The sequence below is a fragment of the Chiloscyllium punctatum genome, chromosome 26 (genome assembly GCF_047496795.1).
Source record: "Chiloscyllium punctatum isolate Juve2018m chromosome 26, sChiPun1.3, whole genome shotgun sequence".
NCBI classification, from domain to species: domain Eukaryota; kingdom Metazoa; phylum Chordata; class Chondrichthyes; order Orectolobiformes; family Hemiscylliidae; genus Chiloscyllium; species Chiloscyllium punctatum.
In genome coordinates, this window is record NC_092764.1 from 57677761 (window position 1) to 57703460 (window position 25700).

General features: G+C 42.4%; 1 protein-coding gene across 2 annotated transcripts in view; it reads right to left on the bottom strand.

Annotated features, from left to right (window-relative positions):
• Positions 1-25700, bottom strand: part of slc9a5 (solute carrier family 9 member A5) — a 279958-nt gene that overhangs the window by 63008 nt on the left and 191250 nt on the right. For both annotated transcript variants that reach the window (XM_072547483.1, XM_072547485.1), the window contains exon 10: positions 7021-7150. In XM_072547483.1, coding sequence (XP_072403584.1) covers positions 7021-7150 — 130 coding nt within the window. The remainder of the gene's footprint in view (positions 1-7020; positions 7151-25700) is intronic.

Consider the following 25700-nt stretch of genomic DNA (forward strand, 5'->3'; position numbering starts at 1 on the left):
CAGAGAACATCTCCAGGACACTCGCACCAACCAACCCACCACCCCATGGCCGAACACTTCAACTCCCCCTCCCACTCCGCCACGGACATGGAGGTCCTGGGCTACCTCCATCGCCAAATCCTAACTGCCTGACGTCTGGAGGAAGAATGCCTCATCTTCAGCCTTGGGACCCTCCAACTACATGGGATAAATGTGGATTTCACCAGTTTCCTCATTTCACCTCCCCCCACCTTATCCCAGATCCAACTTTCCAACTTGGCACTGCCCTCATGACCTCCCTACCTGTCCAACTTCCTTCCCACCTATCTGCTCCCCCCCTCCTCTCCAATCTATCACCATTACTCCACCTTCCTCTACCTACTGCATTCCCAGCTACCTTCCCCCAGCCCCACCCCTCTCCCATTTATCACTCTACCCCATTGGCTCATAAGCCCCATTCCTGATGAAGGGCTTTTGCCTGAAACATCAATTCTCCTGCTCCTCAAATGCTGCCTGACCCGCTGTACTTTTCCAGCACCACACTCTTTGTTTGTTTGATCAGTCAGCCTTCCTAACATATATAATGTGTTCATGCGCACTCACCATTAAAAATGTCTTCACTGCAACATTAATTCTAATCTTGGGTGCAAAGATATTGGCCTCAGATGACCTTGAAGAAGGTTACCCTCAAAGACCAAGCAATCTTTTGGATGACACAGATGTCACCCTTCACCATGTCAATTTCAATCTGGCACCAAGAAAAAGGGATCTCCACACATCCAGCGATAATGATAGTCAGCAACCATTCACTTTGAAGTATTCTCACAGACAGCACAGCAGGAGGTAATAAACATTGAAATTCTCATTTTCAATTGCAAATTTTAAATACAGTGAAAAATATATTTCCATAGGATTAAATTAAAAATTGGAATATCATAAACTTTAAAAACAAACTGAAAAACAATAACTTTAAATATGTGACGTTTCTTCATCATAATGGCAAAATTTGTTATGTCGCAATATACAATGAGTATTCAATGTCAGTGAGGTAGTTCCATAGTAATTATAAAAATGATATTTTATCATAAGACCATAAGACATAGGAGTGGAAGTAAGGCCATTCGGCCCATCGAGTCCACTCCGCCATTCAATCATGCCTGATGGGCATTTCAACTCCACTTACCCGCATTCTCCCCGTAGCCCTTAATTCCTTATGACATCAAGAATTTATCGATCTACCTAAGTACTACCTAAGAGATGCTACCTAAGTAGTGTTTCAGGTAAAGCAACTGCCCAAATATATTACCTCACTTCCTCAGCATCCCGTGTCCGCTCCTGCTCAGCATGCCTATACATCAGATAAGTTTATATAATTTAAGTTAACCTTCCCAGCAGGTCCCTGGCCCTCACTGTCGTTCCTCCCACTGCTATAGTAAACCATAGGGATTACTGAGGGCGAGGCAGTGAGATGGAATTAACATGCAAGGATATGGGACAAGTGCAAGAAATTGAGATTAGCCCTCTTTTGGTGGTAGTTATGTCAGTGCAGACTCAATGGGCTAAAGGGCCTTTTCTGCACAGTAAGAATATATGATACACCATGATTTATACCTTATTCAACGAGATTAACTTTTTTTTCAAGATTTTTATTGCGATACCAAGAGTGCAAAAGGACAAATTCCTATCTATTTGACTACCTCTCGTGGGGAATTCAAAAGCACTAACAGAAAGTTCTGACCTCTATGCTTAACTGTGCTCATGAGGTCTCTAAACCTTGCTGTCAGTTTCAGAAGAGTAACAATGATGGATGCTGTTACTTTACCATCATTGTAACATCAATACCTGGTTCAATCTTGAAATTGCTTTCATTTTCTCCAATATAGTCAGGCAGGAAGCTGGAAGAACACAGCAAGCCATGCAGCATCAGGAGGTGGAGAAGTCAATGTAACCATTAGTCCTGAAGAAGGGTTACACCCAAAACGTCAACTTCTCCACCTGATGCTGCCTGGCTTGCTGTGTTCTTCCAGCCTCCTGTTTGTCTATTTTGGATTCCAGCATCTGCAGTTTTTTTGTCTCTTCATTTTCTCCAATGGCATGCTAGAACACCAGAAAATCTCTTTCCCTTACCAAAGTGGTCGCTTGTTGTGCAGCCATGATAAGAATCACAGCAGAATCTGATTCTTGTCCTCAGGCTCTTTCATTGTGAACATAAGCTGTGTGGAATACAGTCACTGTCTGTCCTGAACCAGCGTGTCTACAGCTGGACCATGGTTTAGAACTTCAAGATACTCCAGCTTTGGTCACTGCAAAATTGTGTATATATAACTGGTGGCATGGACTGAATTGTTTGTGACTTGTTTGCGATAATTTTGCAATTGATTAGATTCCAAACTGGGAACTGTCATCCATAAAGAACCCTCACTCAGTGAAAAGATTCCCCATTTCTGGGTGAAATGTACCCTATTCCTGAGTGGGCGCCATTGAACAATATGAGACGGTCACTTATAGATTTGGAAAAGGAAATGTCGACTTGGTGTACAAACAGGACACACTGTAAACCTTAAGTCTGTGTATAACAAACCAGCCTCTTATCTCAACCAAACCAATGTCACTTGTTTGAACACACTGATTGCCTGGGCATGCATTCTCTTTCTAACTGCCTTTCTTTGCCATCTGACCAACTTACAATGCTTGAGTAGCAGCTTGCAATTCAAAGGCAACAGAATGTTCTGTGTGTGAACTCAGAAAGGCCTCAGACTGTGGGTGTGTGCAGTGATATGCGATCTACTCTTAAATCAGTTAAGACAAGCAGTGAATGTTGGAAACTATGGATACTGCAGCAACACACACCTGTGATAATAATGGACTTTGGCCCTCGATTGTCATAGCATTCAAACAAAGTGAGTTCATGCCACCACCAGCAAGATAGAGATCAACTTGCAAGCGGCTATGAGAAATAGTCGCTGCCTCTCGCTGTTGTAAATGCTTCACTTTGCACACATACTTGTCATGATGTAAATGTAATAAGAGCACAGTCACAAATCTGATGTTTAAGTGAACTTGTAACTGAAGCATTTCACATCAATTCATAAATATTGAATGCTGCTGCTCCTGCTGCCAGAGGATCTGCTACCGTGATACAACATGGTTTGTCTGTTATATATCTTCCTCACACATCCACTGTAGTTCTTCTACAACTGCTCTTATGACCTCCATCACCCAATATGTCTCAGTCGACCCGTATTCCTGCAGCCTGACCCCCGCCCCCACTTTGGCCTCTAGAGGAGTTCTGTGCGGCTTTTCAGCTCTGATCAAATGGCACAAGTACTGACTTTTTTTTGTCTGGTTGTCACTTTTTTAAGAGTTCTTTCTGCTCTTGTAAGTTCAAGCACCTGTTGATTTGTTATGGTCTGTACATAGCATTTTTAGCAGATGCTTTAATAATCAGTATCTTCTGAGGATTTTGTTGATTCCTGCTTTGAGACAGAGTTCTTTCAGTTGCTAGTGGATTCCCCTTGGTGTCTCAATATGTCAAAGGATATATCCTAACAAGGGCACTAATAAGTTGCATAAATTGATTGAAGTGTCCACTGGGCATAACTACTGTTTCAAATGTTCATTTTAATGTGATATCCAGTAGGTCTAATATCTTGTCTCACCGGTCTATATCTCAGGCTGTCTTTGGAGAGATCACTCAAGTTTGCAGACAAAAGACATAACCATCTGCTTCAAGTCACAAGGAGTACTATTGTTGCAGCTACCCCTCCCCCAACGACACTCATTATATCACCAGGTATGAAGACAGTGTGTGTCACAATCAGACAAAGGATGTTCAGACAGCTTGCGGGAGCAACTGACCAAAGAACATATCTACAACATGTGTAATCTGTAGCAATTCCTATTTCCTGAAGGTGTTCCCACTCCCTCCTATTTGCAGAAAGTATTTGTGTAATATGATTGGTAAATGATGAAAGTTGAAAATCATCAATTGGAAACTAGTTTAAAAAGGACTATAACAAATGAGGAATAAAACACACAACTCAATACACTGGACTGAGATGAAAGAGTAGGTGTGTACAATAAGTGTGGGAAATGTTGCAACAGGCGCCACTATTGATGTAGTTCAGGCTGTAATCAGCATGTTACTGCAGCCTTGGGCTATAGTCTGTTCAGCAAATTCAGAGACAGGCAGGAGGCTACAGGAATGAATGGCACATATGTGACTACTTCAAATATATTTCCGAAGGTCATTTAATCGTCCTTTTGGATCAATGTTGCCGGTGAACATTTGGGTTCTGAATCAAGTAGGTTTCCACTTGGCAGCATGTTCCTTTCATCCTATCTATTTATAATTACCATGCGTTTTCTTCACAAGAACTGGTAGTTTTTCCTGAGACTCACTCACATTTCATTCACACAAACCCCTTCCAGGACATCAGCAGAAGGAAGAGTTCCCTTGGATTATTAGTGACACGCAATTATTGTTAAAACCACAATTCACTTTCACTTGACCGGTTAAGCCCTCATTTCTCATCAACCATATTTTTACATAAGACTTACATTAAAGATCAAATAGAACATATTAAACAAATTGGGCTAGGATAGCTCATGAATCATTGAAAAAACAGTACAACAGATGTCTTCTTTATTAATTTGCAAGTGTTTATACAATGACAGGGTTTATGTATCAATTTTAATCTCTCTTGGTCCATGGGCCTCTGCCTGTAGTGAATGTCTCCCTCTTGTGTCCATTGCAAGAAATGTCAAATTCTGGCTGGCTCTCCACAGGTCCTTGCCTGTGCTTCTGGGCTGGATGAGCAGCAAAGTGTTCAATGGCTTATCTTTGCTGATTTATGAAGATGGATGCTATCATTTATAGCTGACCTTGGGGGGACCTGAATCAGCTGGCGTGGCTTTCCTTTCCTGTGAATGTCCTGCTCAATGAGCAGGTGAACTCCAAGGGATTCTGGATTAGAGTGGTGCTGGAAAAGCTCAGCAGTTCAGGCATCATCCAAGGAGCAGGAAAATCGACGTTTTGTATTGAACTCCAAGGGATACCAGCCATTTCATGTGAGAGCACTGAAGGGCAAGAGAGGGGGGAGAACTGGAAATCGGAAAGTAGCTGAGCAGATAGCTGCCATATACCATCTACAAAGTGATTAATCTGCTATTGCTGGTTTAATGCCAGCACTAAAGGTAAATTTCACCCCTTTGCATCATCTATGGAGATGTATTTAGGCAGTTCTTCCAGCCGGGGCAAATTCACAAAACTGTTATGACCTTGAAATTTGTAGATTCATCTTCTGTGGGGCAGGTGATAACCTAGTGGTATTATTGCTGGACTGTTAATCCTGAGACCCAGGTAACATTCCTGGGACCTGGGTTTGAATCCCACCACAGCAGATGGTGGAATTTGAATTCAATTTTTTTTTAAAAGACTGGAATTAAGAGTCTAATGATGACCATGAATCCATTTTTGATTGTCAGCAAAAACTCATCTGGTTGACTAATGTCCTTCAGGGAAGGAATCTGCCATTCTTACCGGGTCTGGACTACATGTGACTCCAGACCCACAACAATGTGGTTGACTCTTAACTGCCCTCTGGGCAATTAGGGATGGTCAAAAATGGCTGGTCTAGTCAGTGAGGCCCTCATCCCAGGAATGAATTAACAAAAAATGCCGGGCACTCATTCCAATTGGGGCAAATTTACAAATCGACGTTTCGGGCAAGAGCCCTTCATCAGGAATGAGGAGAGCAGGATCTTCTCCCTCCATTTTACAGAACGCTGCATTTTGTGGCAAAACCCTCAGCATCGATTCAAATCTTTTGGTTTGCAAGTTGAACTTCCTTTGGTCATCATGTCGCTTTGCCTGCATCTTTATTATCGATTTTCATGTTGCAAAACTCCTATTCCTTTGAGGGGTGCAGTTCTCTCAATTTGGCTGAGGACTGTAGAAGTTTCTGATGGGGGTGGACAAGAGTAGATGCTGACATGATGCTTCCAACCGGGGGCAAAATTTTTAAGTAAAGCATCTCCCAGTTAAGAAGAGAGGAGAAATCCTCTCTTAGAGGTTCATTACTCTTTGTGATTCTCTTTCTTAGAGTGCAGTCATGGCTGGGTCATTGAATATATTCAAGGCTGTGTTAGACACAATTCTGATCTACAAGAGTCAAGGGCTATGCAGGCAAAATGGAATTAAGGCTATCATTGGGTCGTGATCTTATTGAAGGTGGAGCAGGCCAGTGGGTCAAATGATTGAGCCCTCTTTCTGTGTATATAATCTGATGGGATCAGTGAAAAGACAGATTTAGCAGTTCCATGCCTGCCATAACCACACAGCTCGAACTTCAATTATTCTTGTTTATTCTTTTACGGGATGTAATATCGTTGGATGTATGTAATATTTGTTGCCCGTCCCTTGTTAACTTTGAACTAAGTGTTTTGCAAGGACATTCCATAAGGCTTTTCCTTTGAATCCCCAGTCATGTTGAACAAAAAGTAAAGCCCTCTGGGAAGGTGGCAGAATCATGATTGAATGTGGCCGGTATAGCAGAGCCCCTGTGAGGATAGAGGATGCTGCATGGTCACAATGCATCATGAAGGTCACTGAACCAGGCTTCCTTTCCTTTACATTTTAGCCAAGGACCCAACCATTCCAATGCTTCAAATAGGTAAAGTGCCAGCATGCAGTCCCAGATTGTTCTGGAAGATTATTTTCTACCCTGAAAGTGGTTAGAATGTAGACCATGCTAACACAGGGAGGGTTTATGATGAAAATTAGAAATGTATTTAAGAACAGGATAGATAAACACAAGTGGAAAATAAACTGAAGACTGGAAGGAGGATCATGTGGAGCATCAATGGCTATCGTAAATCAATTATAACCAAATGGCTTAAATGCTTGTTGTAAATTCTGTATCATTATCCCGTTCCCAAATCAATCCTGCATCTTGCTCAGGGTGAGATTTAACCCAGACTCTCAGTCTTTTCTGGTTCAGATGCAGATATCTCTCATAAGAAGACAATGGCAACCAGTACCTGATCAGCAAAGCTGATAGCATCACGGACATTGAGCTTCTGGTATAGGTCCCAAATATCATCCTTAATCCTATAGGCGGACTTGCGCATCAGTAGTTGGCTCAGGTACTTCTTGTCAAAGTGCTCCCATCTGCAAGAAAAGAAGAATACAGTAGTCATCTCAAATAATGTTTGAACATAAGTAATTGGTGCCACTGAGGCCAATGGGGTTCGGACATGGTGAATTAATACACAACAGCCAAACTTCTGTAAGAACATATCAGAGGCTGGGGAAAGAGGGTTGCTGTGTATTTCAGTGTCCTAGAATTGATCAAATGACTTCAGATTGTCTCTGTGTTTTAACCTAATATTTTCCTTCCCCTTCCTGATGCACACAATCAAATAGGGGAGGGTCCCTGGAACCCGAAACACTTCTGCGTGACCCGGGCTGATATCACTGGAATGGCCTGGAGAGAACGATGATATGTGAACAGGGAATTTAAATGTTTCTGTCCATTTAACAACATAATTTCAGAACGACATGATTATAAATTTTGCACAACTTTATTATTATATTAGCAGGAATAATAGCACTGGCCTTAGGCCTTCTTTCTCCATGAACTAACATTTGCCTCGTGGGCTCAAACTGTCCTATATAAGGATTAAAATGATTTCTGCTCCAGATGCAGCAATTTTCACAGTTAGTCTGTGTAATCCCATGCTCACAGCAGAAACAGTTACACTATGAACTTTTACTGTGAATCAGTACAGTTTGAAATAAGGATGGATTTGGAGGAACTGTGAAAATGTGGCTTTATTGATGTGATCAAACGGTAGTGGCATCATCTGGTTGTCTCATCTGGTTGCAGAGAGGCAACATTCTGCCAGCTGCTCTGACCTGGTGTGTGACCATGAGGCAGAGAAAGAGAAAATCACAGGCAACTCGCACAGCTCTTCACTGTGTATAGTTCCCCACCCCCTCTCTATTTATCAATCTTCAAACTAGTTGCAGAAAAATCTCCAAATGCCTTGATTAAACCTCAGCTGACATCCTGCACGTCTTCTATTCATGCGTATTAATAATATCCTCCATTTGTTCTGACTCAGGTGGTCCATTTGGTTGATGAGAATGAATCACCAATGAAGTGGAAAATAAGTGAAGCTCAATGTAAAATGAGTAAAACTGAACCTCTGGTTGTTATAACTATAGTGACCCTGGAAAACCCAGGGCTGAACTGTCACATTAATTCTGGAGGGAATTTTACCACCATGGCTGGGAGTGAAGTCTGCACGGGTGGCTGAGGCAACCACAGAGGGGGCTTTACCAGAGGCAGACACTGGGGCCACTCCCTCATTACTGATGATGAGCTCTCTCTTTCTGTCTCTCAGCAACTGGTCCCAAGGATGGATGAGCAGGTTGGCTGCCTTGGCATTGCCACCAATAGATACATCCTTGCAGAGTTGGAAAGAAACTGTCTTCAAGTACCAATGCCAATGGGAGTGCCAGTACCAATGGATGTGCATGCCATTCAGGCAGGTTTTGCTGTTGGGAGGGTGAACACTTAAGAAACAAGACAAGAGTGCAGGGGCTGGGGTGGATGTCACTAGGGGTCCCTATAGGGAATAAAGCATCCAACAAGGAAGACCCTAGTAGGAAGTCACTGAGAGGACACCTCCAGGTACCTGGAGGGCTGGGAGGTATCTGTGGTGCAGCACAAAAGCTCAGTGATTAGCACTGCTGCCTTCCAGTGCTAGGGACTTGAGTTTGATTCCGGCCTCGGGTATACTGTGTGGAGTCTGCACATTCATCCCGTGTCTGTGTGGGTTTCCTCCGTGTGCTCCAGTTTCCTCCTACAATCCAAAGATGGGAAGATTAAGTAGACTAGCTATGCTAAATTGACCAGGGGTGTGTAGGTAATGTAGATTAGCCATAGGAAATGCAGAGTTACAGGGATATGGTAGCGGGGTAGGATGCTCTTCTGAGTGTCGGTATGGACTCAATGGACAGAATAGCCTGCTTCCACACCATAGGGATTCTTTGATAATTCTTCAGCCACTCACCTTTCACAGCATCCTGTGGCCATGGGAAGATGCAGGGGTGCCCCCTCTGGTGCCTTTGCTGCCATTTTCCCAGCTTTCCCCATCTCCCAGCCTGTCCTCCAGAGACACTAGTATCTCGACATCTCCCCATGGGCGCTGCCTGACCATTGCATGTTTGCAGCATTTTCTGTTGCTTGCTGCATGTAAACGCGCAGTGAGCAAACCTGCGACAGCACAGTCCAGGGCAGGCTGTGCTGACTTTAAAAATCAGGGTCAGACCTGAAACCAGTTACCAACATCTGGCCAGCCCAGAAACATTTAAACAGATGATGCTCACTTCAAAGGTGAAGACATTGTCTTCTTGCCTCTGTTTTCTCTCTTGAAGAATATCTGTGAGGAACTGTGATTGATCGCCTGCCCCTTTTAAAGGCATTAAATAAAAAGTGTTACCTTTATCTCACACCTTTCAGGGCCTCAGCCAGTGAATTACTTTTCAAAGTGTAATCACTGGGGGAGTATAGGAAATGTGGTAGCTAGTTTGCATGCAGTCACTTCCTACACACCCCACTGTGATAATGAGCCTTTTTTTAAAAGTCAAGTTGAAAGAGCTAAGCACTAACCAGAACACTGCTGCAACTACCCATGCTTTTCCTCAAAATGTTGCTGTGTGCCTCCTTATTTATCCACCTAACAGGCCATGTATTAAACAGCCGACAGTGTGGTCAGGCTAGGATTAAAGATGATAACATCCTTGTTTCAATGATCTGGTGACTCTCCCTGTCGCTCCTACACAAAGTGTCGCAGTTTGGGGCGCTCTAGACTGACTGCCACAGCGGCAGCTTTTACAGAGAGAGAAGGTGATTTATGTTAATAGTTATGGAGACACTGTTTCCACTTGCAGAAAGCTCAGGCCCAGCGGGCATAGAATGAAGGATATCGGCAGAGAAAGGGAGAGGTAGCAGGTTATGATGATCTTCCAGAAAGGCTGCAGCAGAGAGGTTCAATGGTAACTTTTAGACAAACAATTGAAAAGGTAACTCATGCAAGAATAGGGAGAAAGAGTAAGGACACGGGACTAGTTCTTTCAAAGAGTCAGCACAGGCATAGTGGGTGAATTATTTCAGATTTGTTGACACAATTACTTTCTTTGGGATTTTGTCCTATGTATTACTGTTTTGATGAAGAATGTCTTTCTGCTGATGCCCCACAAAGGCATCATTGGCAATAAAGAGTCAAGAGAAGTAATGGAGTTATGAACCTGGGAATTCCTGCTGAGGATGTTGTGATTATAAAGAGGTCAGCCTGCTGGACCTCATACAATATAAGTTCCCTGACTAGGGCTATTAATCTGGTTCAGTCAGGGAGCTCTGGCTAGCATATAAATGGTGAGTGTCAGAGGTACTGATATTCTGGTACCTGACTCTGAATAAGGCAATACTAAAGTGAAGGAATGTTCATGTCTAAATAAAGGGTGACTTGGTGACAGGATGCTGGTCTTTGTGAAGTTATTTTAGTGGTGATGAGAATAAAGCACGATCCTGAAGAAACGTGCTGGCAACAACTATCTTTAAGTTATGGTAAGCATTTTTACAACATGCCTTTGTTTGATGAACTTGACTCAATTGATCCTGCTGTCGAGTGCTGGGCCCAGTATATGGCAAACTTGTTATTTTTTCCAAGCAAATGACTTTTTGGCAGCTAAAAAAAAATGATTAATTGAAGCTGTAGCTTTTTCTGTCTTGAGGTGCCTAATTTTTCCTGAGGCACCAGATACTAAAACCTTTCAAGAATTGATGGGCATAGTTAAGGAATATTGCTACCTTAAGCCACTTCTAATTGTGAGATGCTATCATTTTTACTTGGCAATTTGAGAACCAGGGGAATTGAGATTTTTGACTAGGTTTAAATGACTGGCAGAAGTCTGTGACTTTGGTTAAACCCATAATGAGATGCTTAGAGACTGCATGGTATGTGGAATCAATGATATAACTATGCAAAAATGCCTACTAGCTGAAGTCCAACTGGACTTCAACCAGCCACTACAACTGGCTTTATCTTTGGAAAATGTGGCAAGTGGAGCATATCAGTTGCAGGGTATTCCAATAGAAGCGACCATTTGAGTGCAGGCAATTGCTTCAGCTCACCCTGGACATATCCTGATTAGAGGTACATTTGAAGTGCCCACAGCAAAACCCCAAAACAAAGCTACACCTCGGCTAAACAGTTAAAAGTTTCTTTAGGTTCTGGGCTGGCCAGACATTGTAGTTGCCCGTATGCAGACCTGACACAGCAAAAGACTCCTACCAGGCCTAAATTGAGTAAAATAACTCTTAGGACCGTATCCAGGAGGGTTCATAGCCTGGAAAGTCCACCTATATCTGATTTAGAATAGTCAAGTTGCACAGCGACATCAAAATCAATACTAATCAAGATAAATGTCTGGTTAAATGGTCATTCGGTTCTAACGGGGGCTGATATTGGCACAGCCGTTTGTGATCATGGAACCAGTCTTGAACAAAATTTCCTCTGGATTCCAACCTTTAAGTTTGTGCAGGACCTCAGCTAGACTGAGAACCTGAACCAAAAAACCTTTACAGATTAAGGGTACAATGTCAGTTCTGATCTTTTATGCGAACCTGCTGGTTCAATTACCATTGATTGTAGGAAAAGGCTCAGGCACAAGCTTACTGGGGTGAAATTGGTTAAGAAAGATTCACTGAAACTGGCTCAACGCTTTTAAATTAGGAAATGGCTTCCTGAGTGAAGTTCTGATTAAATACCCGGAAGTCTTTCAGGAAAATCCAAGGAATATCAAAGGAGCCAGGGTCACCTTGCATGTTGACCACATAGCAATGCCACGTTTCTGCAAGGCTCGCCCAGTGCCATTTGCCTTATGTGAAAATGTAGAGGCAGAAATCAGAAAGCTGGAAAGTGAAGGAATCATCAGTTTGAGGAATGGGCACTCGTCAAACTGATTTTGAAGCCTGATGTGTCAATTTGCCTTTGTGGGGATTTTAATCACAGTTGGATAAATACCCAATCCTTTGGATCGAGGACATGTATGCAAAGCTGGCAGGGGGGCTGTCCTTCATGAAGTTGGACAAGAACCATGCTAACTTGCAATTTGGTCTCCCAGACCAACCAACCCAACCACCCCATGGTTCAACGCTTCAACTCCCCCTCCCACTCCACCAAGGACATGCAGGTCCTTGGACTCCTCCATCGCCAGACCATAGCAACACGACGGCTGGAGGAAGAGCGCCTCATCTTCTGCTGAGGAACCCTCCAACCACAAGGGATGGACTCAGATTTCTCCAGTTTTCTCATTTCTCCTCCCCCCACCTTGTCTCAGGCCCAACCCTCGAACTCAGCACCACCTTCCTAACCTGCAATCTTCTTCTTGACCTCTCCGCCCCCACCTCCACTCCGGCCTATCACCCTCACCGTTACCTCCTTCCACCTATCGCATTTCCAACGTCCATCCCCCAAGTCCCTCCTCCCTACCTTTTATCTTAGCCTGCTTGGCACACCTTCCTCATTTCTGAAGAAGGGCTCATGCCCACAACGTCGATTCTCCTGTTCCTTGCTTGCTATCTGACCTGCTGCGCTTTTCCAGCAACATATTTTCAGCTTTAACTTGCAATTATGTTTAGACCAGGATTCCCCAGAAGTATGCTACAATTAATATGGAGGTTGTACAGAACATTGGTGAGACTTCTTCTGGAATACTGTGTCCCATTCTGGTTGCCAAGTTATTGGAAGGTATCATTAAATTGGAGAGGGTTCAGAAGAGATTTACCCAGATATTGCCAGATATGGAAGGTATGAATTACAAAGAACGGCTGGGTAGGCTGAGACTTTTTCACTGGAGCCTAGGAGGTTAAGAGATGTTATTATAGAAGTTTATAAAACAGTGAAGGGTATGGATAGGATTAATGGCAGTTGTCTTTTTCCTGGGATTAGATTAATTCCCTGCAGTATGGAAACAGGCCATTTGGCCCAACAAGTCCACACCGACCCTCCAGAGAGTAACCCACCCAGACCCATTCCATCTAACAATAGGCAATTTAGCATGGCCTATTCACCTGACACGCACATCTTTGGATTGTGGGAGGAAATTGGAGCAAACCCAGGGAGAATGTGCAGACTCCACACAAACAGTTGCCCAAGGCAGGAATCGAAACCAGGTCTCTGGTGCTGTGAGGCAGCGGTCCTAACCACTGAGCCAACGTTCTACCTAGGATGGTGATTTCAAGACTAGGGGGCACATCTTTACAGTCAGAGGTGAGAAATTTAAAAAAAGACATGAGAGGTAAACCTTTTATACAGGGTAGTTCACATATGGAATGGCCTTACTGAGGAAGTGGTGGATGTGGATTCAGTTGCAATGTTTAAACGTCATTTGGATAAGTACATGAATAGGAAAGCTTTGGAGGGATATGGACCAGGAGTAGGCAGGTGGGACCAGTTTAGTTTGGGATTAGGTTCTGAATGGACTGGTTGGACTGAACAGTCTGATTCCTTGTTGTATGACTGTATGACTCTAAATGGTCTCCTTCTATTGTGTATGATTCTACACTTCAGAGGTCCTGTCGAGAAGGATGTAGAAAATTGAGTTCTTCCTGGAGAACAGGCAGCAATGTAAGCTGATTGGAGGATGGTGATCATAGAGAAACTGCAAGCTGAAGGTGGTCAATGGGTTTGTGGAAGCAACACTAAATTAAGCAGCATTCACAATGAAGACAAACAAGAAGAAGAGCAGGAGAGAATCCAAACTCAGAACTGGGTACATGCTACACATTCATGCCATGTTTCCAATAGGCAAGTAAGGAACTGATACACTACAACCTGCTGTTAAAACTGATGCAAGAGCACTCACTGCTAGTCTGCTGTTTGTTTATCACAGTCAGACATGAGGGCTCTTTAAAACTAATCTGAGGTCACTTTTCAAACCAAGCATTTTTGTAACATGTAATTTATTGACAACTGATTGTAAATTGGATTAAATTAATTAATTTACTCGCATCTTCTAGAAACAAAGTCCAGATGATTCTGTTATTTCACCAGTGATTACACATGTTGACCTCACTTAAAGTTGGCATTGTGTTCCAGAGAATCGGGACATTAAGTGAAAAGACTTCAAGTGAAATCTGACTCCCAGAAGAATTGATCTGAAGACTAGAAGTTTGTCCTGTTTGGCCTTCTCCAGCAGAGAAAAAAAATTACACCTGTACCTTTTACATTGAAATATAATAAAAAGAGAAAATGCTGGAGAAACTCAGCAGGTCTGGCAGCGTTTGTGGAGAGAGGAACAGTTATTATTTCAAGTCCAGTATGATTCTTCTTCAGAGCATCTTCTTCTCCTGAAGAGTCATATCGGACTCGAAAGGTTAACTCTGTTTATCTCTTTCCATTGATGCTACCAGAGTTTCTCCAGCCATTTCTCTTTTTATTTTAGATTCCCAGCACCATAGTATTTTGCTTCATGCAGGGTCGGATTAGAACATGTCAGCATGGATTTATTAAGGGGAGGTCATGTCTGATAAACCTATTAGAATTCTTTGAAGAGGTAATAAGTAAGTTAGACAAGGGAAACCCAGTGGATGTTATCTATCTAGACTTCCAAAAGGCTTTTGGTAAAGTGTCTCACTGCAGGCTGCTGAATAAGGTGAGGGCCCATGGTGGTCGAGGTGAGCTACTGGCATGGATTGGCTATCTGACAGAAGGCAGAGAGTTGGGATAAAAGGTTCTTTATCAGAATGGCAGCTTTTCACTTTATATGTTAATGATCTGGATGAAGGGACTGGGGACATTCTGGCAAAGTTTGCTGATTATACGAAATTAGGTGGACAGGCAGGTAGTACTGAGGAGGTGGGGAGGCTGCAGAAAGATTTAGACAATTTAGGAGAGTGGTCCAGAAAATGGCAGATGAAATTCAATGTGAGCAAATGCGAGGTCTTGCACTTTGGAGAAAAGAATACAAGCATGGACTATTTTCTAAACGGTGAGAAAATTCATAAAGTCAAGGTACAAAGGAATCTGGGCACGCTAGTCCAGGATTCTCTAAAGATTGACTTGCAGGTTGAGTCTGTGGTTAAGAGAGCAAGGGTAATGTTGTCATTTATCTCAAGAGGGTTGGAATGTAAAAGCAGCAATGTGCTACTGAGACTTTATAAATTCTGGTTAGGCTCCATTTAGAATACTGTGTCCAATTTTGGACCCCACACCTCAGGAAGGACATACTGGCACTGGAGCATGTCCAGCGAAGATTCACATGGATGATCCCTGGAATGGTAGGCCTAACATATGATGAATGGCTGAGGATTCTGGGATTGTATTCATTAGAGTTTAGAAGGTTGAGGGGAGATCTTATAGAAACTTACAAGATAATGCATGCTTAGAAAGGGTGGATGCTGGGAATTTGTTTCCATTAAGTAGGGATACTAGGACACGTGGGCACAGCCTTAGAATTAGAGAGGGTCAATTTAGAACGGAAATGAGGAGACATTTCTTCAGCCAGAGAGTGGTGGGCCTGTGGAATTCGTTGCCACAGTGTGCAGTGGAGGCTGGGACGTTAAATGTCTTCAAGGCAGAGATTGATAAATTCTTGATCTAGCAAGGAAATGCAGGCAACAGGGAGAGTGCAGGTATATGGAGTTGAAATGCCCAACAGCCATGATTGAATGGCAGAGTGGACTCGATGGGCCGAATGGCCTTACTTCCACTCCTACGTCTTATGGTCTTATTTTGAAAAACAGGGTGTCCTGTACTTTAAATGGCGTGTGTAAATGGCCGTCTCTCATCCAGACAGACTCTAGTGGTTCTGTGTTATTCCGCTGGGTTGCTGTACTCAGCTCCAGCATTCCAAAGGCCTCCTTGTGGGAGGATGGGAGATGGCCATTGAGCTCAGTCATTGGAGGGGATAGTAATGGTTTGGGAGTGAGGAGTGGGTGGGGAGTCCTCTGTCTTGTCTGGGTGTGTCCCAAGTGCAGTGGCGGTCTGGGTCACGCCTCAGGGTGGTTATAATATGGCCAGGGGTGGGCAGCCACTCTGGTAGAGGCTCCCTGAGGAGTCCTCAGGTAGAAGTGTGGGACAGGAAGAGGCCACATGCTGGCAGGTTGGCATTGGGCGTTAGACAATGTTATAATGAATCTCTCAGGGCTCAATGAGATTTTGGTCCTCGTAACCTAATGACTTTACAGTGAAACAATGGTAAAAGAGGCTACATTAACAGTGGAGGACCCATACATTGCTGTCCACTGGAACTGGCCTGACACAATGGTAGCAAGCGGCAGTTGTACCTGGAAGATAGCTGGCAAGAGAGGCAACACTGTCCTGGCATTGCTCTCACCAAATCACCCCAGCCCTGGCCAGCACAGTTCCTGTCCTGGGAGACTGACGAAGATGACAAAGATCATGCTGCAAATGTGTGGGAGAGGGAGATGTACAACATGTCCCCCAATACGAGATAGAGACTCATACCAGAGGGACTATTTTATAAAATACTAAACAACAAGAAACATAACAGACCAAACTGAATTCAACAAACTTTGAATTTCTACATTAATAACAACACAGGCAATGCATCGACAACAATAGTTACTGGCATTTCTGGTATACGTCTGTAAGGGAGAGGGAGAAGGATGATAACTTGGGTCATCAAAGCCTTTATTTATGATTTTACAGAGAACATTTTAATTTTAAGCTTGTTAACCATTTTAACATAAAGATGTTGTGACAAATGAAAATGTGTGATCATGTTTAGACATGATATTGAAATGCATAATCCTCACTCTGAACCTCCTCTGCACTAAACCAACTCCCATTTACAAATCATCCATGCAAGGAGCTATTGTCCATAAGGGACTTTAGGTATGTCTCTCTAATAGAGAGACTCAACTGGTTAGTTCTAGCTTGAGGGTATGATTGCACAAGCATGGAGTAAAGTGAGAAGCAGGTCTCCTTGAACAACCACAGCCAGGATTAAAGCCTTCAGCTTTAATCTGCACCACATTGATCAACTAGCCAACTGAGTTAACAATCCCTACAAATCTGACCTAATCTACCAGAATTGACATCTAATCATACTGAAAACCTGAAATCAGATACCATGAGAAACTAGAAATTTATATTTCACCTTTAGCTTTGCACTTCTGTAAATATCTAAATTTCCCCAGTTTAGTGACTGAGAATACCAAAAACCAGCTGGTGACATGAACACAATACAAGGCACAACACATCATGTTTCACCTACATTCTCAATAGGAAAATAAAATTTAACATTATGCAAACACTATAATATCCAGCAATGATGAATTAAAACTGAATAAAATAATTTTCTTCGTTAACAAAACTGCACAATCCTTCTGACTATTCGCAGGGAGGTTTTACAGCACCACCTCATGCTCTAAGTTAGCATATACATTAGACTGCTGCATGCTCACAAACACCAAACAGGGCTGAATAGTATTTTTGAATAATCAGATGCTTTCCTTCACAAAACGCAACACACACTTGTACACAGTTATTTATAAAATTAGCTGATTATTTCATAGACCAATGGAGTAGTTGCATTTTCCTACAGTATGCATTAGAAAGGTAAGAGCAGATAGTCTCCCTGCTGGATTTGAACATTTCTGAAACTGTTTAGTATTTTATGAAGTAGAAGAAAATAAAGATTCGATCCCTATAGCATTGTATGGAAAACAGTACATGGATGAATCAGATAGATTAGTCAGATGCATATTTAACTGTAACAGCACCATCTCATTGATAACCCGTAAGGTTATGTACAAATCCCTCAATATAACAAATTGTATTGTGCTGTCAGCCTTATGTTTGCCAATTGTGGTGCAAAAACACCCAAAGATTGAAACCAGTCATTTAACCATCCAGCCCCTTTTCTCTGCCATTGCTGGTCTCTATTTAAAACCTGAAGCGTGTAGCATGAGGAAACAAAGAGCTCCATTCTGTCACCATCAGCACTACCAGATGTTGCCTTGCAGCTCACTCAGGAGTATAGCTCATTCTCCAGATCCCACTCCTTACTGCTCTCTCCTGCCACTCACACTCTCAGCTTCACACACACACTTATGCCAATCATCTGCTGCTCATTCTGTGGACAATGTTGCATCAAAAGGGGGCAGAGGCAGTACAATTTAAATAGAACATCACCGTTTATTTTGATTTTTCAAGATGTCACTATTTAATTTTTACTCTTTTTAACACAAACTCCTGGGTGGGTCTCTGCCAAATGGTTGTCTTCAAACCAGTTATTGGACATGAATAAGGGTAATCTGCGGTCGATTACATATTGTTCAGTCCTATTAAATCAAATCATGTTGCCCTTTGATGTACTTAAATAGATAAAGAATATATAATTATCTAATACAATTATATAGAAAGGGCAATATATCATTTAAATACAATTAAATACGTGCAAGGGATGCATAACCACTAATACAAGTTAATAGGATGAAACAAAATGGAATATTTAAATGAGATCGAGGAATGTATAATCCCCTAGCATAATTTGATCTTGAGTTTGGATTTTGAATTTGAACTAGTGGCACATGGGTTTTCTGTGTTTGAAAGGATTCAATTAATAAGCTGTAAGCATTTATGTAGCCATGATAGAGTCATACATATAGTCATAGAGATGTATAGCATGGAAACAGACCCTTCGGTCCAACCTGTCCATGTGGACCAGATATCCCAATCCAATTTAGTCCCACCGGCCAGCATCCGGCCCATATCCCTCCAAACCCTTCCTATTCATATACCCATCCAAATGTCTCTTAAATGTTGCAATCGTACTAGCCTCCACCACATCCTCTGGCAGCTCATTCCATACACATACCAACCTCTGCGTGAAAAAGTTGCCCCTTTTATATCTTTCCCCTTTCACCCTAAACCTATGCCCTCTAGTTCTGGACTACCCGACCTCAAGGAAAAGACTTTGTCTATTTATCCTATCCATGCCTCTCATAATTTTGTAAACCTCTATAAAATCACCCCTCAGCCTCCGACGCTCCAGGGAAAACAGTCCCAGCCTGTTCAGCCTCTCCCTGTAGAGCAAATCCTCCAACCCTGGCAACATCCTTGTAAATCTTTTCTGAATCCTTTCAAGTTTCACAACATCTTTCTGATAGAAAGGAGAACAGAATTGCACGCAAAGTTCCAACAGTGGCCTAACCAATGTCCTGTACAGCCGCAACGTGACTTTCCAACTCCTGTACTCAATATTCTGACCAATAAAGGAAAGCATACCAAACGCCTTCTTCACTATCCTATCTCCCTGCGACTCCACTTTCAAGGAGCTATGAACCTGAATTCCAAGGTCTCTTTGTTCAGCAACACTTCCTAGGATATTACCATTAAGTGTATAAGTCCTGCTAAGATTTGCTTTCCAAAAATGCAGCACCTCTCATTTAGATCTGAATTAAACTCCATCTGCCACTTCTCAGCCTATTGGCCCATTTGGTCAAGATCCTGTTGTAATCTGAGGTAACCCTCTTCACTGTCCTCTACACCTCCAATTTTGGTGTCATCTGCAAAATTACTAACTGTACCTCTTATGCTTACATCCAAATCATTTATGTAAATGACAAAAAGTAGAGGACCCTGCATCGATCCTCGTGGCACTCCACTGGTCACAGGCCTCCAGTCTGAAAAACAACCCTCCACCACCACCCTCTGTCTTTTACCTTTGAGCCAGTTCTGTATCTAAGTGGCTAGTTCTCCCTGTATTCCATGAGATCTAACCTTGCTGATCAGTCTCCCATGGGGAACCTTGTCAAATGCCTTACTGAAGTCCATATAGATCACATCTACTGCTCTGCCCTCATTAATCTTCTTTGTTACTTCTTCAAAAAACTAAATCAAGATTGTGAGACATGATTTCCCACGCACAAAGCCATGTTGAACTATCCCTAATCAGTCCTTGCCTTTCCAAATACATGTACATCCTGTCCCTCAGGATTTCATCCAACAACTTGCCCACCACCGAGGTCAGGCTCACCGGTCTATAGTTCCCTGGCTTGTCTTTACCGCCTTTCTTAAACAGTGACACCACGTTTGCCAACCTCCAGTCTTGAACACAGTGTAAGAGAAAGACTTCCTAGAGAGTACTGGGTATATGTTTATATTGAAAGAACTTTAGAAGTGAACAAAACAAATAGTTATGCATTAGACTCCATTTTAAAAGGTCAGGGATTGTTTATTTTCTTTTGATGAGGGTAAACGCTCATAGCTTGGAAAAAGTTTTTTTTTGTTTTTAGCTTCAGTTTGAGCAACATCAATTCTTGGCTAAAGATTGATGCATAAACTTTCCCTCATGAGAAAGGGAGAAGACAGTTTAAAGACATTTGATAAGGTTCTCCATGGTAGGCTCGTTCAGAAAGTCAGGAGGAATGGGATACAGGGAAATTTAGCTGTCTGGATACAGAATTGGCTCGTCGACAGAAGACAGCCAGTGGTAGTGGAAGAGAAGTATTCTGCCTGGAAATCAGTGGTTAGTGGTGTTCCACAGGGCTCTGTTCTTGGGCCTCTACTCTTTGCAATTTTTATTGATGACTTGAATTAGGAGATTGAAGGATGGGTTAACAAGTTTGCAGATGACACAAAGGTTGGAGGTGTTGTTGACAGTATAGAGGACTGTTGTAGGCTGCAGCATGACATTGACAGGATGCAGAGATGGGCTGAGAGGTGGCAGATGGAGTTCAACCTGAATAAATGCGAAGTGATGCATTTTGGAAAGTCGAACTTGAAAGTGGAGTACAGGATTAAAGACAGGATTCTTGGCAGTGTGAAGGAACAGCGGGATCTTGGTGTGCAGGTACATAGATCCCTTAAAATTGCCACCCAGGTGAACAGGGTTGTTACGAAAGCATATGGTACTTTGGCTTTCATTAACAGGGGGATTGAGTTTAAGAGCCGTGAGATCTTGTTGCAGCTCTATAAAACTTTGGTTAGACCGCACTTGGAATACTGTGTCCAGTTCTGGTCGCCCTATTATAGGAAAGATGTGGATGCTTTGGAGAGGGTTCAAAGGAGGTTTACCAGGATGCTGCCTGGAATGGATGGCATATCTTACGAAGAGAGGCTCAGACTTTTTTTATTGGAGAAAAGAAGGAAAAGAGGGGACCTAATTGAGGTGTACAAGATAATGAGAGGCATAGATAGAGTTCATAGTCAGAGATTTTTTCCCAGGCAGAAATTGTTAACATGAGGGGTCATAGTTTTAAGCTGTTTGGCGGAAAGTATAGAGGGGATGTCAGAGGCGGCTTCTATATGCAGAGAGTTGTGAGAGCATGGAATGCGTTGCCAGCAATAGTTGTGGAAGTGAGGTCATTGGGGATATTTAAGAGACTGCTGGACATGCATATGGTCACAAAAATTTGAGGATTAGTACATTAGGTTTACCTTACATGAGGATCAATGGTCGGCACAACATCATGGGCTAAAGGGCCTGTTCTGTGCTGTACTATTCTATGTTCTATGTTTCTATGTTCTAAAACTATTAAAAATAGCTCACTTCGATATAACAGGTTTAATAAAATCTCCAGATGAGAAGATTTTGGTTAAAACCCTGAAGGCATTTTGAAACTGTGAAAGTTTAGGCTCAATATGTGAAGGCTCCAGGCAAAGGCTATCAACTTCAAAGAATGGAAGTTGAAGTTACAGTTAGATTAATTCCTATAGGGTTGGTGGAAAAGGAATTTGCTCTGGTGTGAGTACTGGAAAGTGGTGTTTTTGTGATAAATGAGATTATATATCTACTGTGTGTTTTGAAATCTTAAAATGTGTGTTATGTGTACATGGCTGGGTTCATTCTATTTTATCTTAATTATTTTTGTGTAATAATCTTCTGTTTCATTGTTAAAATCAAATATGCCACATTGTGTACTCATGTTTCATTGAGAGACCACTTTGGTAAAACAAAACTAAATGATCGATCAAGAAATTTCAAAAGCTGATTGGGGGCAGATGTTCACAGGTAAAGGGACAGCTGGAAAATGGGAAGACTTCAGAAATGAGATAACAAGAGTCCAGAGAAAGTATATTCCTGTCGGGGTGAAAGGAAAGGCCAGTAGGTGTAGGGAATGCTGGATCACTAAAAAAATTGAGGGTTTGGTTAAGAAAAGGAAGCATATTCAGGTATAGACAAGATAGATTGAATGAGTGTAGAGGCAGTAGGATCATACTTGAGAGGGAAATCAGGAGGGCAAAAAGGGGACATGAGATAGCTTTGGCAAATAGAATTAAGGAGAATCCAAAGGGTTTTTATAAATACATTAAAGACTAAAGGGTAACTGGGAAGAGAATAGGGCCCCTCAAAGATCAGCAAGGCGGCCTTTGTGTGGAGCCACAAGAGATGGGGGAGATACTAAACGAGTATTTTGCATCAGTATTTACTGTGGAAAAGGACACGGAGGATATAGAATGTAGGGAAATTGATGTTAACATCTTGAAAAATGTGCATATTGCAGAGGAGGAAGTGCTGGATGTCTTGAAACATATAAAAGTGGACAAATCCCCAAGACCTGATCAGGTGTACCCTAGAACTCGGTGTGAAGCTTAGGAAGTGATTGCTGGGCCACTTGCTGAGAGATTTGTATCGTCGATAGTCACAGGTGAGGTGCCAGAAGATTAGAGGTTGGCTAACATGTGCCACTGTTTAAAAAGGGTGGTAAGGTCAAACAGAGAATTATAGACCAATGAACCTGACATCGGTGGTAGACAATTTGTTGGAGGGAATCCTGAGGGACAGGATGTACTTGTATTTGGAAAGACAGGGACTGAATAGGAATAGTCACCATGGCTTTGTGCGTGCGAAATCATGTCTCACAAACTTGATTGAGTTTTTTGAAGAAGTAACAAAGAGGATTGACGAGGGCAGAGCAGTAGACGAGATCTACATGGACTTCAGTAAGGCATTTGACAAGGTCCCCATGGGAGACTGGTTAGCAAGGTTAGATCTCATGGAATACAGGGAGAACCAGCCATTTGGATACAGAACTGGCTCAAAGATAGAAGACAGAGGGTGGTGGTGGAGGGTTGCTTTTCAGATTGGAGGCCTGTGACCAGTGGAGTGCCACAAGGATTGGTGCTGGGCCCTCTACCTTTTGTCATTTACATAAATGATTTGGATGCGAGCATAAATTATAGTTAGTAAGTTTGCAGATGACACCAAAATTGGAGGTGTAGTGGACAACAAAGAAGGTTACCTCAGATTACAACGGGATCTTGATCGGATGGGTCAATGGACTGAGAAGTGGCAGATGGAGTTTAATTTAGATAAATGCAAGGTGCTGCATTTTGGGAAAGCAAATCTTAGCAGGACTTACACACTTCATGATAAGGTCCTAGGGAGTGCTGCTGAACAAAGAGATCTTGGAGTGCAGGTTCATAACTTCTTGAAAGTGGAGTCGCAGGTAGATAGGATAGTGAAGACGGCGTTTGGTACGCTTTCCTTTATTGGTCAGTGTATTGAGTACAGGAGTTGGGAGGTCATGTTGCAACTGTACAGGACATTGGTTTGGCCACTTTTGGAATATTGCGTGCAATTCTGGTCTCCTTCCTATTGGGAGGCTTGTTGTGAAACTTGAAAGGGGTCCAGAACTAGAGGACATAGGTTTAGGGTGAGAGGGGAAAGATATAAAAGGGACCTATGGGGCAACTTTTTCATGCAGAGGGTGGTACATGTATGGAATGAGATGCCAGAGGTAGAAGCTAGTATGATTGCAACATTTAAAAGGCATCTGGATGGGTATATGAATAGGAAGGGTTTGGAGGGATATGGACAAATGGAACTAGATTGGGTTGGGATATCTGGTCAGCATGGACGAGTTGGATCGAAAGGTTTGTTTCCGTGCTGCACATCTCTATGACTCTATGACTAAGTCAGATTTCAGTCTGGGATCTGACTTGTCCAGTAATAACATTAGCTAGGATCATAACAACTTAACACTGGAAACAGAGATGGATGGGTTACTTTCAGGTTAACGAATGTAATTGCTGGAGTACCAACTAATTAGGATCAGTATCAAAAACCTGATGAAGACACCAATTGTATTATAGCCAAATTTACTGATGATAGGTAAGAAAGAAAGTTGTGAGGATCATGCAAAGCAATGCACATAGATTAAGCAAGTAGGCAAAAAAGGCAAATGGAATATAAAACGGGAAAATATGCGGTTGTTAACTGTGGTGGGGAGAATAGAAAATCAAAATATTATTTAAATGCAGAGAGACAACAGATTTCCATGGTACAGAGGCATCTGGATGTCCTTATACATGAAACACAAAAAGACAGCATGCAAAACAATAAGTTATTGAGAAAGTAATTGGAATGTTGGCGTTTATTGCAAGGGGAATGGAGAATGCAAATCAGAAGTCTTGCTACAGCTATATAGGACTGCACTGAGAGTCCTACAAATATTTTTTTGTCTCCTTACTTAAAATGGATATACTTGAATTGAGTATAGCAGATCAGATAAAGTAAATGCAGGAAGGATATTCTCAATGACCGAGGAGTCTAGAAACAGGGGTCACAGTCTGAGGATACAAGGTAGCCCAGTTAGGTCTGAGATGAGGAGAAATATCTTCATCCAGGTGAGCCTGTGGAATTCTCTGCTATGGAAAATGGTTGAGGTGAAAACGTTGAATACCTTCAAGAAGGAATCAGATATGGTTCTTAGGGTGAAAGTAATTAAAGAGTATGGAGAAAAAGTGGGAACAGGGGACTGAATCATGTGATAAGACATGATCATCTTGGATGGCTGTGCAGGCTTGAAAGCCTGAATGACCTATTCCTACAGTTATTTTCTATGTTTCTACGATTCACTGGTTGACTTGTGTGATGAAGGTGTTGTTTTCTGAAGACAGGTTGACCAGGTTGGGTCTATACTCAATGGAGTTTAGAAGAATGAGAGGTGGCCTTAATGAAAACTGAAGGGTTTTAACAGGTTGGACATGGTGAGAATTTGTTTTTGTGAGAGAGTCTACAACAGGACACAGTCTCAAAATAAGGGGCCTTCCATTTAAGGAAGTCACTGCTATTTTCATATTCTGTTGCTGTTCTACATTCAATTAAAACTTCTTCCCCTGGCCCATTTTACAAACTTCCCCAAAACCACACCCATCTCCAACTCTGTCAAAGACCTGAATTTGCAAATTTCTCCAAATTCTATTACTCTTTATACACACCCCAGGCTCAGCTTACCCATCAGAACACTTACAGCACCATTGACCCCATAAAACGCTGACTCCCTGAATTCCTTCTGGGACCCACTGTTAACAGTTCTCTCACCTTGAGGTCTGTTCTCTGTCTTTTAAATCTGTGTCATCTCACATCTACTCAAAGAACCAACCCATGACCTGCAGCTTTACAAGTGCTGTCCCACCTCCAAACTCTCTTTTCTCTCTAAAGTCTCTGAGTATAGTGTTATCTCACAAATCGATGCCTAGTATTTTCCAGGAAGGTCATGTTTGAATTCTTCCAATCAGATTTCCACTCCTGCCATGGTACAATCATGCTCTCCTCAATGTCACAAATGTCATCTCCATGTGATGGTGATAAGGGGAAATTATTGCTCCTCATCCTTCTCAGCCAACAGACTCTGGCACAGCTGGGCACCTCGTCCAAAGCCTCCTGAGCT